This window comes from Tenrec ecaudatus, chromosome 4 (assembly GCF_050624435.1).
Source record: "Tenrec ecaudatus isolate mTenEca1 chromosome 4, mTenEca1.hap1, whole genome shotgun sequence".
Lineage (NCBI taxonomy): Eukaryota > Metazoa > Chordata > Mammalia > Afrosoricida > Tenrecidae > Tenrec > Tenrec ecaudatus.
In genome coordinates, this window is record NC_134533.1 from 58,277,885 (window position 1) to 58,295,556 (window position 17,672).

The following is a 17,672-nucleotide window of genomic DNA, read 5'->3' on the forward strand; positions in this document are numbered from 1 at the left end:
CATGGATGTGCCACCCTAATGGAAAATACCAGCCTGGTGTGCCTTTGCGTGCATCTGCTGTGCAGCCGCACACACATACCCCCAACTCCCCCGCCCCCCAGCCCCCCCAGCCCTTGTAATGGCTTGGAGGAGAAGGCAGACCTTGGATCTGGTAAGCTGGCTCCTGACATACAGCATGTGGACCCTGAGCAACCTAGCCACGGGCAGCCAGCGCTGATCTCACACTGCTTACTTCACTCAGTCACAAAAGACTAGAGAACATTTATGCATGCAAGGGGCTGGACCCAAAGGTAAGTATACAGAGATAAGTAAGTGCCTATCCTTGGGACACTTGGCTTCTAAAAGGCGGCTGCCTTTGCTGGCCCTCGGAGTCTAGCACAGTGCCTGATAGTCCTCGTGTCTGCCTGTGTGTGGTATGTGGGGGTGCTATTAGGCAGTGAGGACACGTACCCCATCTGCAACACAATGAAGGCCCCCATGCAGTTCTGACTTGAGTGCCGAGGGCTGAGTGCTCTTCCAGGGTGGTTGCTGATAACTGCTGTGGAGTTGGTCCCCTTCCACGACAGAACGACATACTGCCAGATCCTGTGCCATCCCTGTGAGCAGTTGGGAGCTACAGTGTTTTCATTGACTTCCAAAAGTAGACGCCAGGGCTTTCTTCCTAGTCTGCCTCAGTCTGGAGGCTCTGCTGACACCTGGTCAGCATCACAACACAGCAGTGGAGACTGACAGATGTGGGTGGGTGGGTGACGGGGCCACAAAAGAGCCAGATGAGAGTGTAGGCGATGCAATGGTCAGGTGAGAGGCAACAGGGCCAGGCAGGTGGCCATGCTTGGCTCCCGTGGCAGTCCCTCCACCTTGCTTGCTTGAATCTTCTTGCATCACTTGAGTCCGTGTGCCTTTGCTCATCTCCCTCTGCAGGTCTTTGCAGTCTTGCTTCTCGTCTTAAATCACCCGTCATTTCTTTTGGTGATGGGTCGATACTGCTGAAAAAGCGCAACATCAATGAAGGCAGTTGTTATTGCAGGCCATTGAGTCAATTCCAACTCCTAGTGACTCTCTAGGCTGCGGCGGCATTTCCCCACAGGGATGCTTTCTGGAAGACTGCAATCTTGAACGAAGCAGAGCTTCTCAGCTGTTTCGACCTGGGTGAGCAGCTGGGTCCCTTCATCATCGTACCACCAGGATGTCTCATGTCAACGGCGGCATCACTATACCCACTGCCATCCCACTTCCAGCAACCCTCTGGCTCACAGTAGAGCTGACCCAGCGGGTCTCCAAGGTTCTAGCCTTCAGGGACGGTGACTACTCCGTCTTTCTCCCATGTAGCAGCTGCTGGGACCGAACTGCTGGCCATTCAGTCCACGGCATCTCCTCGAGGGGCTTCTTTATGGAGGACCAGTCAGGATGGCTTTCTTGAGGGACCGATTCTGAGAGCACGGCTAAAGGAGTGAGATGGACTCTCACCATTCCTCCTTCTCAGGAGAATCTGGCCGTGTTTCTTCCAGGGCAGACGCGCTCACCTGTCTGGCAGCCCACAGTATTCTTGGCCAACGCCATACTCAGAGGTGTCCATCCTTCTTCGGGCGTCCTTCTTCCTCATCTAGCTTTCCCATGCTTATATGACGAATGGAAGCACCGTGGCTTGGCTCTGGTGGCTCTGAGCCCTCGCTGAGGCAGCCTGGCTCCGTAGCACTGTACAGAATCTTCTGCAGTAGACTTGCTCAACGTGAATCTTCTGATTCCCGTGCTGTTTCTGTGGACCTGGATGATGGAGCCAAGTAAAGTGTAATCCTTGTATTTTTCCTCTCTTTATCACGATGGTGTTTACTGGTGCAGTTGGGAAGTTTTGTTTTCCTTCTGTATACTGAGGGGACCCTGGCAGTGTAGTGTTGACGCGTTGGGCTGTGATCTGCATGGTTGGTTATTAAAAATCCACCAGTAGCGCCGTGAGCTTTCGATTCCCCTTAATAGCTACAGCCTCGGAAACCTACAGCCGGTCGCTCTGAGTCAGCATTGACTCGATCGCAGTGAATTCGGTTGGTTCTGGAGGTCAGGCTCAAGGCTGCGGTCATTGATCAGTAAGTACCGTGTATTCTCGAATATAAGCCGACCCGAGTATAAGCCGAGGTACCTAATTATTACCTTGGAAGCCAGAAAAACTGACTGACTTGAGTGTAAGACTAGGGTGGAAAATGCAGAAGCTATTGGTGAGTTTCAGTAATCAAAACAAATGAAAATAAAATTACTAAAAATCGAGACATCAATAGGGTAATGCATTTAAATATTTATTTTAAATAAAAAACATAAATAAAAGGACAAGTCATTTAACATTAGTAAACCAGCACAGTAAGTGGAAAATAGGTTCAACAAAAACAATAAGGTATCAACAATGATACCTTAGGAGTACTATTCCCTGAGCTCAATCAGCAACCAAGCTAAAATGTAAAGTTAAAATCCTTCAAAACTGGATCCCTCATCATCATCCGTATCCCAATGCAGAGCTTCAGCTGGTGTGAGGTCATCATAGACGCTGTCCTCACTGAGATCGCCGTCATCACCATCACTGCTGTCAGTTTCATACAAAGCGAAGTCTTCACTGCCATCCATAGCATTACCAATACTACATTTGTGGAAGGCACGTCGCACCATGTCTTCTGGAATGTCTTCCCATGCATCTTGAACCCACTTTGCTATTAACTCTATGTCAGACTACATGAGATTTCCTCCTTTTGTTGTCGGGCTTGACCAGGTGACATCCATTCATGCCACATCCTTCGCACAAGGTCTTTAAAAGGCTTATTCAAAGATACACGTCATAGGATGGCTCTCATTGGTTAGATGTGAGTAAACAGACATTCAAAGCCCTGCAGTGTCAGTGGGGCTTTGAATGAACAGCGGAGAAACGGCAATCATCTGTGAGATAACGGGTGCTTGTCCTGTTACCTCTGGGAGTGGGGGGCAGAGAGATGTTATACCTCGCTGGGGTATCACTGACCCGTGTATAAGCTGAACCCCAGTTTTTCAGCACATTTGTTGTGCTGAAAAAACTCGGCTTACACATGAGTATATACGGTAAGTACTTCATCCCTCAGTACGCCAAGGCCCCATGGCTTTCAGCAAGCAGGTTTGCATCCTCTGTGTATCACGGGTTGTTAATGAGTCTTCCTCTTGTCCTGATGCTGAGATTTTCTTCATATAGCCTACTCCCTCACCACAGAGATTGGATAAGTATGGGGAAAGCACACACTCCTTCACAAACCTTTCTGGGTTTTAAAGGCACAGTATCTCCTTCCCTCTTGGTCTCTCTACACTTTCCACATGAGCACCGTCTGGAATTCTCATTCTTTGAAATGTTATCCACAGCGTGTTCTGACTTTACATAGCTAGTCAAATGCAGGTAAGCCTCTTTCTGGTATTCTGTGCTTCCAGCCAAATTCATCTGACATCAGTGAAAGGACAGAGTTTAACCTTTTCTCCATGTCCTCTCCTGAATGTGATAGAAATTTCGGGCAGCTCCCTGGTCAATCTACGGCTGCAGCTGGTAGAAATGATTAAATGAAATAGCTGAATGGCTGATTTTAAAGGAGCGCTTGAGGAGACAAAGCATTATAGACAGATACATAGGAACAGTTAGATTTATTTACTGTTTACTAAAGAAAATTATTTGTGTGATATTAATGATATTGTTAAATACTTTCCGCATTCTGTTAAATCACCTCTCTGTGGACTAGGTATGTATATGGACCACTTCCAGTTGATTGGCCAGGTAGATGAGTGCTGCCAACATTACATGTGTTTGCCGACACATCTCACTTGGTAGTCTGCCAATCCCTGGAGTCTTGTTTCTCACTAACACCTTCACTAGAGCTCGGCCTTCTTTCCATTCGTTTGCTTTTGATCATACGCTACTGTTTTCGGATACAAAGGTGATCCCAAATCTCAAATGGATCATTTATTAGGTCTCAAACAGGACAATGCCAAGACAAAGACGCATCGTCTGGAGAAGGGAGGAAGACCGCTAGTATGAGGACTAGTATGAGCCTCCAAGGGGCTGCAGAGATTCTGAGGCTTAAAAAAGACACGGGAAAATATATACATAAGTAAAAAGACATGAGAATAGATCACCAAGATCAACACAGAAACCCCTCCCAGGGGGATGAATGATGGAAAAGTGGGTGAGGGGCAAAGGAGGACGATGTAAGATATGGAAAAAATAATCTATAACTTATCAATGGTTCCTGAGGGAGGGAGGGCAGGGAGAGAGGGGGAAGAAATGGGGAGCTGATATCAGGGGCTCAAGTGGGATGAAAATGCGTTGAAAATGATGATGGCGGCATATGTGCAAATGTGCTTGACACACTGGAGGAATGTATGGATTGTGATAAGAGATGTAAGAGCCCCCAATAAAAGTTTTTTTGGGGGCGGGGGGCAAAGGAAACTGTCACAAAAGCACGTCTGGCAGCAGATCAAGACACCAGTCACAGGTGAGACTGCAGAAGTGAGAATGAGGCCATGATTGGGGCATGCATCAGGGTAGACAGAAGAGCTAACAAGATTGGCCCAGGGCCTCCCACCCACGGCAGTCAGGGCATGACTCATGATTACAGGGCACCAAGGATAAACCCCAGCTAGTCCCTCAAGGAGACTGGTGGTTATAGCGAAGAGTGATCCACTTTTTAATATTCTCTGCTTGAGGGCAGATGATTCACATTCCTGTCAGAAGGAATTGTGGGGTCTTAGTTCCTGTGAGAACCCCACATACAGATTTGGAGCTCGCCCTTCCTGTTAGTCCCAGCCTTACTGCAAACCTGGTGCTCGGAAGTTAAGCGCTAGTACATGTTACCTTCCAAAAATGGTAGAACAGCGACCAGTGCTTTTGGGTAACAGAGATTCAGGGCACTCCATCATCTTTTGATGTTCCCGACGTCATTAACTATGTTTGCCCGGCGATCCTTCATATTGTAACTTTCAATACGGCAAATGAAAAATATAATATTTCCCTTTCTTTAGCTTGAGAAATGTCAACCTAGTTCTTCCCTCTTGCTTTTCCAAATCCAGATCTTTGCACATTTCATTATAATACTTTGTCTTCTCAAGTTTCCCTTCACAATCATCCAATCAGCTGTTTCCCTTCATCATTTCTTCCAATCACCTTAGCTACTCTACAGTCAAGAGCCCATTTTGCTCTTTTCTTTCCTGTTTTTGAAATTTTTAATGACCTTTCTTCATGTCATCCTCGAACTCATCTGGCCTTCTGCCATTTGTGTCCACTGAGTCCAACCTATGCTTGAGATGAGATATACCCACATCGTGTGGGCTTGTCTTCGTGGTCTTCAATTTCAAGGTGAACTTGCACATGAGCAATTGATGGTCTCTTGGGAGCTGGCTGGGAGCCTCGTTCTGATTGACAATATTGAGCTTCTCCACGGAGAAATGAAATGCAAACATTAAGTCTGCTATAGAAACAAAAGCTTTGGGCGTGGCTGGTTAGCAAACAATGTGTCAGAGGGCTCTTATGAATTTGCTTGCAGGCTAATTCTGGATTTGTCTGAAGGTCGGTAAGAGGCTCCTCCTGATGGAACACTGCCTGTGGAAAATCACTGTCGTGTGAGCCATGACGAATCAAACAGTTAGACCACACTTCTCTTGTTCCAGACATTCAGAGGCATCGCTTTTCAAAAGCACATGGTTAAGTCGGTGAAGCCCGACAACAACCCGGTGAATAGCTTAGTATTCTTCCCATTGTATAGAAGAGAACAAGGAGGCACAGGGAGGTTATGGAACCTGACGGCGGTCACACAGCTCGAGAGCGGAGCCCAGACTGGATCCTCCGCCATCTGTCTCTAGGGTTCACACCTGTAGCACTGCCTTCCCTGCAAGCAGTTTCTGGGAACAGCTTTTGTTTATATGAAAACATCTCAATCTTCTCGCTAGGCCGCTACCACACTTCCCAGCTATCACCCAGGCTGTGAACAAAGGCCCGAAAATACACACGACGCCATGTTTGCAGCCCGAGCTGGTGTGGCCGGAACCGGAGTGTGCGGAGGACGGAGAACCCGGAGAAAGCTGAATGGGAAGGAGCTTGCACATGTATAACCCTAGGGCTGCCTGGCCACTCTGCGGGGGACCAGCCTCTGTGGCAGCTGAAGAAAAGGAAGTAATCACCACCACCATCCCCCTTTTTTAACACAACAGGCGCCAAAGCAACCTGCCTTTTGCGTGCACAATCCAGGGACGCCGCTATCCCCGACACGTCGTGCCGTCATCACTGGGTCTTGCCGTGCTTTCTATGGTCACCTCAAAGAAGCTGTCAATCACTGCTTCCTAACCCCCGCCCCCCCGCCACAGCCACTAGTAAATCGTTGTCTCTCTACACTGGCCTATTCTAGATATTCCATAACGTGGGAGCATAACATTTGCCTTTACGGGATGATGGACGTATTGACGAGGTAGAGCGTTTTCAAGATTAATCCAAGTCAGTGGTTGATGCCGCCCTTGGGGAACTGGAACGATGGTGTGGGGGGGGCGGCTGCAAAAGCAGATGCCTACCCTGTATCCTTGGTCATGGCTTGTTGTACAACAGTTTTTCATGGCTGCTCAATTGTTGTCCAGGGCCGCTTGGGAAGCTGTTGTGACCCCGGTAGATGAGCAGGGCCCCATTTCTCTTATGAAGGGCTGTTTTCTGCGGCAGGCTCCTTCATCTGCGGAGGGCTATTTAGGCGCTCTCCACCTCTTGGGGTGGAGATGGAGGAAGAGGCAACACAGGGTGCTTCCTGAGCTGGCTATCTGCGGGCCCCTGGAGCTGGCTCCCTCCTGGCAGAGGTACCCCGCGGAAACATGAAAACGGAGACTCGCCGTCTCTGTGGTGTTAGCAAAGAACACTGCAAGTACCATGGACTGCCGAAAGAGCTAACTGGTCTGTCTGGGAAGCAGTACACTCAGAATGCTCCTTAGAGGCAAGATGGCGAGACCTGGTCCCACATTCTTCAGACATATTATCAGGAGACACCAACCAGCCCCTGGAGAAGGACATCATGCTTGGCCAAGGAGGGGGACAGAGAAAAAGAGGGAGACCCAGACAAAGTGCATCGCCACAGTGGCTCCAGCAATGGCCCAAACGCAAGAGCAATGGTGAGGATGGCGCAGGACCGGGAAGTATTTCGTTCTCTCGTACACAGGGCTGCTATGAGGTGGAACCAATCTGCTCACGTGGTGCCTGACAGCAAGAAACAAACCAAGAAGGGGCGCACACTCACTGAGAAAGCCAGGTGAGAGTGACTGGCTACAGACTCGGTCTCTGTGCTATGACATTGACCACGAACAGCTGCCATTGAGTCAGTTCCAACTGTGTCGACCCAGGTGCTCCACAGGTTTTCAGCGGCCGAGTTTTCGGAAGCAGGTTACCAGGCCTTTCTTCCAAGGTGCCTGCCTTTTTGGGTTAGCAGCCGACTGTGTTAATGGCTTATACCACCCAGGGAGGCAGTGCAAAGGAACAAGAAACTCTTCCTTAGTACTGGCCCTACGCCATGCCCCCACTGGAGATTCAGAGTGGTCAAGACACAGCCCTAGTCCTGACCTTGCTCGGGCTCCAGTCTGAGCAGCTGCCAGGTCATGCCCGGTTCGGAGCACACATTTCCCCAAAGAAACTTCTGGGTAAGAGACAGGGCCCTAGCTCGCACTGAGACCCCACCCTGTGCCAAGTGCTTGCTGCCCATTATTGTACCCTTTATAACTCTTCTGAAGGAGCCTCAGTTATGAGAACTAGTGATTATGGAAGAGATAGTGGTTATGCATTGAGCTGCTAACCACAAAGCCAGCAGTTCAAAACCACCAACCTGCCCGAGGGAGAAAGATGAGGCTTTCTCCTCCCATCAAGAGTTACCGTCTTGGAGACCTGTGGTGGATCTTTTTACCTGGTCCTATAGGGTTGCTATGAGCTGGAAGTAACTTGATGGCAGTGAGGATGTCGGAGAGCCATTCTGGAACACAGATGCTTTCTTCCTGCTCAAACAGCCGAATTCTTGGAGCTAGTAGCTCATCGCCATCACGAAGTCTCAGTGCTGGGGGCAGTCTATGGCCCTGGCCCTACCATTTGTCGGAATGGGGACGTGTCAAATTGCTTATGCCCTCCTTCCCACCCTTCCCTATGACTGACTGCCTGCTGCATGCCACGTACCATTCTAGGAAAGAAGGAGTCCTGGCCCTTGGCACTTGAGTCATGTGCTGGCAGAGTCCCAGTGCGCTGAGGGCTGACCCAGGCATGGCTCCAGGGACCGAGGGAGCCTCAGGCATGCACTGCCCCTTCGGTGGAACCAGGGAGGGCTTCTGGAAAAGGTGGTGCCAGAACCTGTGTACTTCACGTACTGCAGTGTGCAATTCAAACTACGATGTGCACATCTGAAGGTATCTGTCTCCCAGGTTACTTGGGTGCTCGGTGCCCTGAGGGAGGTGGCACTGAGCAGCATGACGATGCTGGCCCCAGAGCCCTCTCCCCTGCCAGCAGAGGCCCACAGCCCAAGCGAGAAGCTCCACCAGATGCCTCAACGCCTGCATGGGAATCCTGAAGAAAAGAAACTGGGATAGGGAAGGATGTGGACCTGGGGGCCGCAATGAAGGCAAGCGTGTGCTGTGCCTGAGACTCCAGGCAGAAGCATCTGCTTATCATTTAGACCTCCTAGGCACTCAGGAACGGGGGAAAGACCCAGCCTTCTACTCCGGGAAACAGTTGCCGTCTCCGAAAGTCACAGGGGGCAGTTCCACCCTGTCCTCCAGGCTTGCTGTGAGTCAGAATTGGCTCCACCGCATTGAGTTGGAGTTTTGGTTTGGCCTTCATGAGAGGAGCCCAGGTGGCTCTGTCGGGGAAGCACTGAACTTCTTTCTAACCAGGCAAGGTGGGTGGTTCAAACCCTTTGGCACCTCCAAGGGAGAAAGATGAGGCTAGGAGCTTCTGTAAAGATTCACAGCCTTGGCTTGAAAGCAAACAAGTGGCCATCTAGCCCAGAAGCAACCGAGCCCACACGGAAGCAGCACACCAACATAGGTGACCATGAAGGACAGAGGAGACCAGGTCTCCAACATCAAAGGTGGGGTGGTGGCGAGAATCACATCACCGTGAAAGAGGGGGAGTGCATGTTGGGGACCCAATGCCCACCTGTAGACAGCTGGACACCCCTTCCAGAGGGGTAGTGAGGAGGAGATGGGCCACTCAGGGTTCAGTGTAGCAACAATGAAACTCAAAACCTTCCTCTAGTTCCTGAACGCTTCCTCCCCTCCCAGTCATCATGACCCCAATTCTACCTTGCCTTGCGGACCTGGTTATACCAGAGGATGTACAGCGGTGCAGTGGGGATCTGGAGGCACAGGGAATCTAGGACAGACGAACCCCTCAACACCAGTGGTGGGAGTGGCGACACCAGGAGGGAAGGGCATGTAGAAAGGGAGAACCGACCTCGGAGATCTATGTGTAACCTCCTCTCTGGGAGATGGGCAATGGGGAGGCGGGTGAGGGGAGACGCCGGGGAGTGTAAGATAAGATATAATAATTATTTATAAACTATCAAGGGACCATGGGTGGGATTGGGGAGGGAGGGGGATGGGGGGGAAAAAAGGGAAACTGAGCTGATTCCAGGAACCCAAGTGGAAGGTGAATTATGAGAGTGACGAGTGCAACGAATGTATAAGGGTGCTTTGCTCAATTGATGTATGTACAGATTGTGATAAGAGCTTTATGAGCCCTAATAAAAAGATTTTAAAAAAAATGAAATATGGTAAAATAAATTACAAAAAAAAAAAAAAGATTCACAGCCTTGGAAACTCTATCCTGTGTCACTGAGTGAGAACTGACTCGATGGCCATGGGTTTTTGGGGGGTTGGCATTAAGGACCGAGTCTCACCCCAAACTAGAAAGCCAGGGGCCACCTCACTGGATATGGGGAAATGCTGCTGGTCACTGTGTATTGAATAGCCACACAGCTCTTCCCACCTCCCCGCCTGCCCGTGGCACGCCCGCAGTCCTTGTTGACAGCAAAGCTGCACAGAGAACCTACTCAAATAGACCGCAGCAAACCCGAGCTGCCTCAGTGGTCTGTGGGGCGCTGCTGCCGGCGAGCCCGACACATGCACGGCAGCTTCCTTTCGTACAACCTCCTGTCTGATTCACTTCAACAGGCAAGGACTGGGTCTTGACTGTGCACAAGGCAGTGTGCTGGGGGCCTCATTCCGGCTGCGTCTCCCAGACCCAGAGCATGATTTAACTCGGGGACAAAAATAGACACACACAGCCGAAGGAGAAAGTGGTGATGGCGGCAAGAAACTCGACCCGTAAGAGAGCAGTGCTACAGCTGTGTGAGCAAGAGTACCACATCCCCTCCTTCATTTCAATATGTCATCAACAGCACTGCGAGCAACTCTCCTGGGCTAGGCACTGGGCCGGGGCCCGAGGCCACGGTGATGGATAGGACCCAGGGCCCAGCACAGCACACAGTGTGTCGCTGAGCTCCTCCTCCGGGAGTGGACATCAGCAGGATGAAAGGGGAATCAGGAGTCCCGCAGGAGGAGGAGAGGCACCCCTAAACGGCTGGGAGCGTCCACAGGGCACATCTGGGGTAAGCGTGGCTGGGTGAGGGTGTGTGCTGTCTGAAAGTGAGGCTGAGGGCCAGAACGCATGGCGACCCCTGTGCTCCCGCAGGCTCTCAGTGGCTGGTTTACGGAAGTAGAGAGACAAGGCTTTCTTTGGAGGTGTGTCTGGGTGGATGCAAGTGAGCGGCCTAGCACCTTAGCCATTTGGACACCCAGGGACTTGAGAACATCTACAATGCATGCCATCTTGAAAGCAATGGGGCATTACAAACTGGCAGGACAGCTATGAAGTGGTTTCCTGGGGCATCCACCTAAGCAGGTCCTCCTGGGACACAGTCTACTGTGAGCAGGCAGTCTGCATTCTGGAGAAAGGTAGGCCTGAGATGACTCCTAGCTCTCCCTCTTAGTGCACGTTTCTTGCCCTCTCGCATGGGACCCATACTTCTTCAGCTCAGAGGTCTGTAAGGAAGCTCAGGTGACATAATACATAGAACAGGGGTCCTCAACCTTTTAAAACAGGGGGCCAGTTCACTGTCCCTCAGACTGTTGGAGGGCCAGACTATAGCTTTAAAAAAAAAAAGATGAACAAATTCCTATGCACGAGTTGTCTTCTGCGCAGGACAGGCAGTGGCAGCAAACATACCCAGCGGCTGAATAAATGTCCTTGGCGGGCCGCATGTGGCCCGCGGGCCATAGTTTGAGGACCCTTGAAAATGCCCAGCATAGTTGTTGTTAGGTTCCAACTCTCTGTTCCACATGTGTACAACCCAGTGTTCGAGCAAGGCAGTCCCTGCCTCAGAAAACAGTGAGTAAGCAGTCATTTACCCATCCCTATCTTTTCTAGCCTGGGCCTAAGGAGACATTCAAGCACTGAATAAGAACAGCTTGACAAGCCACTGGAGCCCAAATGCAGAGTTGGAAGAGACTTTATAGAATGAGGCTCGATCCTCCAGCCTGGGGCTTCCAATGGTTACAAAGAGGATGGGGGGCTGGCAAAGAGTAGAAGAAAAAGGTAGAAGAATATTTGGGACCCAATGGTGTCCTGCTGGCCCCGAGGCAGGTCACTGGAGGAGGAGATTATGGTCCGGGAGGTGGGCAAGTGAGGGCAGGGGAGACAGCAGGGCAGTGACAGGGAGGAATGGTGGGCAATCAGAGTGGGCGGTGGTACCCATAATGGGGACTGTGGCTTCGATGAATTTCCAGAGCACAAAGATCTGGGGAAATGGTGCATCCACAGCTCCGGGCCTATGGTTCCTAAAAAGGCCATTTCCCACGAAAAGGAGCCAAGGCTCCGTGGACAAATGGTTGGTTCTTGATCTGAGGCAGAAGATACACAAGACGAACCTAAGCATTCTCTTACCAGGGACCAACACACCATGGCTTCCTACTAGGAAGTATAATGAGTTAGTTACCTGTTGGAACGCTAATCACAACCAAGGTCAGCGGTTCAATGCCACCAGCTGCTGTGCACGAGACAGATGAGGCTTTCTGCTCCTGTGAAACTCTGCAGCCTTGGAAACCCATGAGCAGTTCTGCTCTGCGTTACACGGCCTGGGTGGGGACCGACGCAACAGTGCGCCTTTTCATTTCCATGCCCCCATCTTTCTGTGTGGGATATGAGAGCCTGTTACAAAGTACTGTCATCGAGTCATGGACCCCATTCTTAAACAAACATCTAAGGTGCGAGTATCCTCCAGCTCGGCCTGTGCATGTCCCTGATGAATCTAGAGTCTTTTGTTTTAAGGCAGGTAACGCTGGTCATTTTCACATCCTTCAGGGACACGCAGCCCGTGCCTTAACTTTGGTGGGAAAAAATACGCCTAATGGGGCAGGATCACGACTGAAGGGTAAATGAAGTAAGTTTTCCCAATGAAAGGCCCATAGGACACCTCTGGCTACCCTCAAAGAATGGGCAGGTGTGTTGTCATAATGGGAAAAATTCCTTGATGTAACTTTCCTGGCCTTTTTCTCCCCAATGCGGTTTTCAGTTTCTGAAGCTTCTTCATCACAAGGCCCGATATCATCCTTGTCCATGGAGAATGGGCATCAGGCGTTCAAGGTCACTTATTTGTACCTTCTGGGAAGATGGCCATGCTTGGCATCCCAGCAAGAGAAGAGACACTCAGCCAGAGCCTTTGAAAGAAGCCAGGCTTATCAGGATCCCTGGGACTCTCCTTGGGTTGTGGCAGTGGGAGAGGCGGGGGTTCAAGAGCACCTCCCGTCATTGTCTCTTTGTTGTTAGGTGCCATCAAGTGGATGCCAACGCACTGGAGTGCCTGAAAACCAGCTCTAAGAACCTCCTGCACTGGCCTCTCCGCCTTGGATCTCCAGGGCCTACAGATCCCCTCAGAAGCCACTGCTTTGATGGCATCTGGTGTTAGGAGGACACCTTAACTCGCGTAATACACGTGTGTTACTATAAGAATGTCTACAGCCATCCATTGATGGAGAGACATGTTTAAACATGCCGTTTGGAATGTAGGCATGAACTATGCATGCATGGCCATGAAACCCAGTAGCAATACTTTTTTGACTTACCCTCCAGTAATTATATTTTTTAAAGGATCCTTAAGTGTAAGAGCTTTACTGACACCTTGGCAGATAAATGACATGTCTGGGAGCCATTTTATACTCAGACATTGTTCTGGCAGGGGACACGGGACCGATAAACCCAAACTCTAAACTCAACTGCCATTGAACTGATGCCCACTCATAGCGGCCCTACAGAGCAAAACAGAACGGCCCCTGTGGGTTTCCAAGACTGGAACTCTTTACGGGAGTAGAAAACCCTGTCTTGCTCCAGAGGAGTGACTGGTGGTTTCGAACCGCTCACCTCGTTGCTAGCCATACAACGGTGAACTACTACACCGCCTGAGCTCCTAGTAGCCGGTACAACTGACGTAAGAACAGATGCAGGGTAATGATCGCTGACGTTGGGTGACAGTTCATTGGGGCTGTATCACACGAACACGAATCTTCCTGCCTTTCGCGTGTTAGAAATCCCACAGAAGGAGGTTTTCATTCATTTACTTTAACAGTGCTTAAGATGGGTTCCAAGCAGAGGGAGCACACGTAAACCACTGACTAGTTTTTAAAAAAATAAGCAAGTGGGCCAGGACAAGGAGCTTTGCTTGAGCATCAAGAACAGTACCATTATGAGGGGAAGACTCTGTAGGGACTGTGGCAGCGCGGATGACTATCCTTAACCTACCAGGGGCTCATTACAAAACTCCGCGACGATTCACCTCACTCACAATGCACAGATTTCCATTTCAATCCACGATGAAAATCTATTAAGGCCAGAAAGAAAATTGACTAGGGATATTCAGGACCAAATTATAGAATGAACAAAAAGATAAATAACTTGCGAATATTCCTCTCCACCAGTCCCCACAGATTGCAAATGAAACCTCACAGAAATGCCATTCTTGCTTTGGCCCTCTCTCTCTCACCACCTTTCTTCTGGAGTGCCTGCCTTACCCACTGCCCCCAGCCAAGGACAAGCAGCCTGGCTGGTGAGGAAGCCCCAGGGATCATGATAAGCTCTAGCTGACTTCCTCTTCTCTTGCTGGGATGCCAAGCAGGAACAACTTCCCACAAGGTACAAATAAGTGACCTTGAGGTTTGCCATGTCACCCACGACAATTGTGATGAAAGCAGTCTGAACCCCCGGGAGAAACCAGCTCCCCCACCCCCCACCCATCTGCAGTGGAGCCATGGAGACCTCTTCCCCGGGGCCATCACTCAACGCCCATGTGTCTGGAAGCAGCTCTTCTCCACCCTCTGTTCAACGCAAACCACACTAGTTGCCATCATAGATCCTGAGTCAGGGGTGTGGCACGCACACAAGGCTGGCCTTTCGGAAGGAGATCACCAGGACTTTCTGCAGAAGTGCCTCTGGGTGAATGTCACCACCAACCTTTCAGTTAGCAGCTGAGCACGGAACCACCTGTGCACACAGGATGGCGCCTCTACTACTAGAATGAAGTCTTTCAGAAACCCGATCAAGGAGCCCAGACTGACAGGCCCTACCCTACCAAAATTCAGTACTGAGTAGAGGGGAGATGGTGCATTTCCACTCAATCATAAACCCAAATGTGAATTTTCCAACCAGGTTCAACCTAGGGGTGGGAGGTGAGTGGGAAGTCTTGTCAAGAATTTGCACACACATCAGTCAAACCCCTGCCTGATCGGGGTTATAATCTATTTGCAGGGGAACTGGAAGAGCCCAGGAGGCATTCCTAATGATGGACTTCTGAAGGAAGGCATTTTCCTCTTATGCCCAACGAGAATCATAACACTCTCTCTGCACTAAATAGGGGGGCACAGCTGGTTATTCGGTCTTGGGAAAAGCATTTAGCAGGCTAAACGCTCAAAGAGACCAGAAGTTTTCTTCTACAATCTGAGAAACTCCTAAACAACCCAATGCCGTCGAGTCGATTCCAACCCATGGCAGCCCTGTACAGGGTTTCTGAGGCGTAAGGCTTCCAGGAGCAGACGGACAGCCTTGACTTTCTCCCTTAGGGGGCTGGGAGGTTTAAACTGCCTGCCTTGGGGTTATATGTCCGACACGTACCCCAACAGTGCCACCAGGCTTTTCAGAAGCCCTGCTTATACTGACTCGTGTGTAGAGCACCCAAATCCAAGCCCAACCTACTGCCACCGAGTTGATTTGACCCACAGTGATCTGAGAGAGAGTGCCGGAGGCTGTACATCCTTACAGGAGCAGACAGGCTCACCTGTCTCCGGCGGAGTAGACGGTGGGTTTGAGCTAACACCAATGCTCACCCAATAGTGCCAACAGCCATTAGAGAAATCACCTAGTGTTTTCCTTGCCCAAGCCCTCCATGCCTTACTTTGTTCATCCTCACCCCCTCCCTTCTCCTTCTAAACATTTACACACACACACACACACGCATGCACAGATGCATACCCCTCGATACTTAACTCGAGTAACAGACCTAGACTCATGCAGGCTAGGTTGCAAGAAAGATCCTTCGAAGGCACGAGGAGGAGCAGCTAACATCCTAACATCTCGGCACCTCAAATAGCAGAAGTGAGTCTGAAGCCGGCTCAGGCCCCTTCCAGCAAGAAAATCCCCCCACAGGAACGTGCTCCACTCGGTCCAGGCTCCCACCTACCTTTAGGGCATAATGCCCCGCAGCCCATGGTCTGGGATTCCAGCCACAATCATGGTATCCTCTGCCCAGAGCGGACCTCTTGCTGCCAGGCCAATCTCCCAAGGTCTAGAGCTCTTCAGAGGTAGCTGAGGTTTCGATCGGGCTCCTTCAGAGAATGCCGCCTGCTCACTACACCTCGCAGATCAGAGCACCGGGGGAGAGCAAGTGGCTGCCTACATAATTTAATATGATGCCACAAGAGACTCACGGCCCTGCTGCAGAGAGCCAGCGAGATTCTGCCTCTCACCTCTTGGCAACTGGAAATCTGACGTGCCGGCTTGCTTCTGCTCCATCCGGATACAGACCCCAAGCCCCTGTCTGAGCAGACAGTGGGTCCTTGCAGGGGGCTAACTGCTAGGGGCCACTGACAAACGGGGTCGTATTCAGGGGACTTGGTTGTTCTCAGACTACTCAAAGAAGTGAGCTCTTCAACATCTACTCAGGCAGAAGAGGCAAGCGGTGACTATAGCCAGGTGACCCCAGAGAGCCCTGGACGTGAGGTCCCTAAAGCCGTCGGAGGAGCTGCGGGAGCCTGGCACGGGGCTGTAGTTGGAGGAAGATGTGAGGGCATCCACACCCACATTCCCGAACAGAATCTTATCACGTCCTTGGGGCAGGAGGGGTGGGGGTGGGGTGTAATGGCTTGTGTATTTGATTATTTGTCTCTGTGGCCCTTTGGGTTTGTTGGTTGGTTGGCTGAACGCAAAGTCCCGGCCAGAGGAGGCAGGTCCTGGCATGGTGCGCCTGTTTCCACTGCAGATGACCCAGTACTGGCTCTGGGCTAAATGGATTACTCAGATGCTGGGACTAGTTCATGTGCGCTCTGGGGGAGTACTCCCGCTGAGACTCCGAAGTGCTTCCCAGAAGGGCTAAATGTGGGCGGGGGTGGGGGGGGCTGTGACTCAGCAGGGTTGCTCACCACTGTGGTCAGCCCCCCAAGACTACGCTCCTGGGTGAGAAGAGGCTGAGAATGGAGCCTAGATGGCCTTGCTGAGAGCCGGGCGCAGGGAAAGTGCTTGACTGCAGGACAGACACCTGGGTCAGAGTCAGGCAGGGCCCCCCCCACCCCACCCCCGTCTGACCCAGACAGACCTACACCTGGGTCCTCCTGTGGAGTCCTGCAGAGGTGCTCCCCCACTCCAGGGCAGCAGACCCGAGCTGGGCCCCAGCTGTACATGCCATGACCTGATGCTTCCTGCCCCGGGAATGAAGGGAGGGGGCTCTGGTCTGAGCGCCCGACACCCCAACTTGGCCTCTTCAGTTCTAGCAGTGGCAGGTAGTTATGGGGGATACTTCTAACTTTTTGAGAAAAGGTTAAAAACAAAACCAAACTCTAACACCTCCTGCCCCTGCAGGAAAGAAGCTCAGTGCACTCTAAAGTCGATTCTAAGACCTGGCAGCTCCAGGTGTGCAGAGCAGAACTGTGCACAACAGGGTGTGCAGTGGCTGTTTGGCAGCAATCGCCAGGTGTTTCTTCCTAGGCCCCTCTGAGTGGACACGGACTCCTACCTCTTGATGAGCTGCTGACAAGCGTATTCGCTCAGGGACCCCACTGACCACCTAGAAGCCCTCGGAGGAGAAAGGATGGGGTGTCAATTACCCATGAGACTTTGAGAAGAGGGCTCTTTCCTGCCTCATCCCTGATTTACATGATCAGGATCATCTAAGAGGCGCAGCTCTGTTTACATGGCGAACAGCTCAAGGACCGCACACGCAAATCGAGCTAACATCTTTGATGAATCATTCTTATGGGACTGGCATTCAGCCAGGCCCCTTGCACACATTATCCCATTTATCCGTGGGACGCAGACGACGGAGAAATGAACGCATGCCCTACCTGCTGCCCACCGCATTAGGGTATGTAAAAGAGAGCTCTAGAAACAGCACTGCAGGGCTGAACTAAAAGGTTCT

General features: G+C 51.0%; 1 protein-coding gene across 4 annotated transcripts in view; it reads right to left on the reverse strand.

The window, feature by feature from the left end:
* PARVA (parvin alpha) overlaps positions 1–17,672 on the reverse strand; it is a 166,616-nt gene that overhangs the window by 71,622 nt on the left and 77,322 nt on the right. Inside the window, exon 1 of one of the 4 annotated variants that reach the window (XM_075546052.1) lies at positions 16,009–16,241. The exons of 2 other annotated variants lie outside the window; for them this stretch is intronic. In XM_075546052.1, coding sequence (XP_075402167.1) covers positions 16,009–16,054 — 46 coding nt within the window. In that variant the 5' untranslated portion in view covers positions 16,055–16,241. Of the gene's footprint in view, positions 1–15,722; positions 15,766–16,008; positions 16,242–17,672 lie in introns of those variants that run through there. One more of the 4 variants, XM_075546053.1, reaches the window with a different exon arrangement.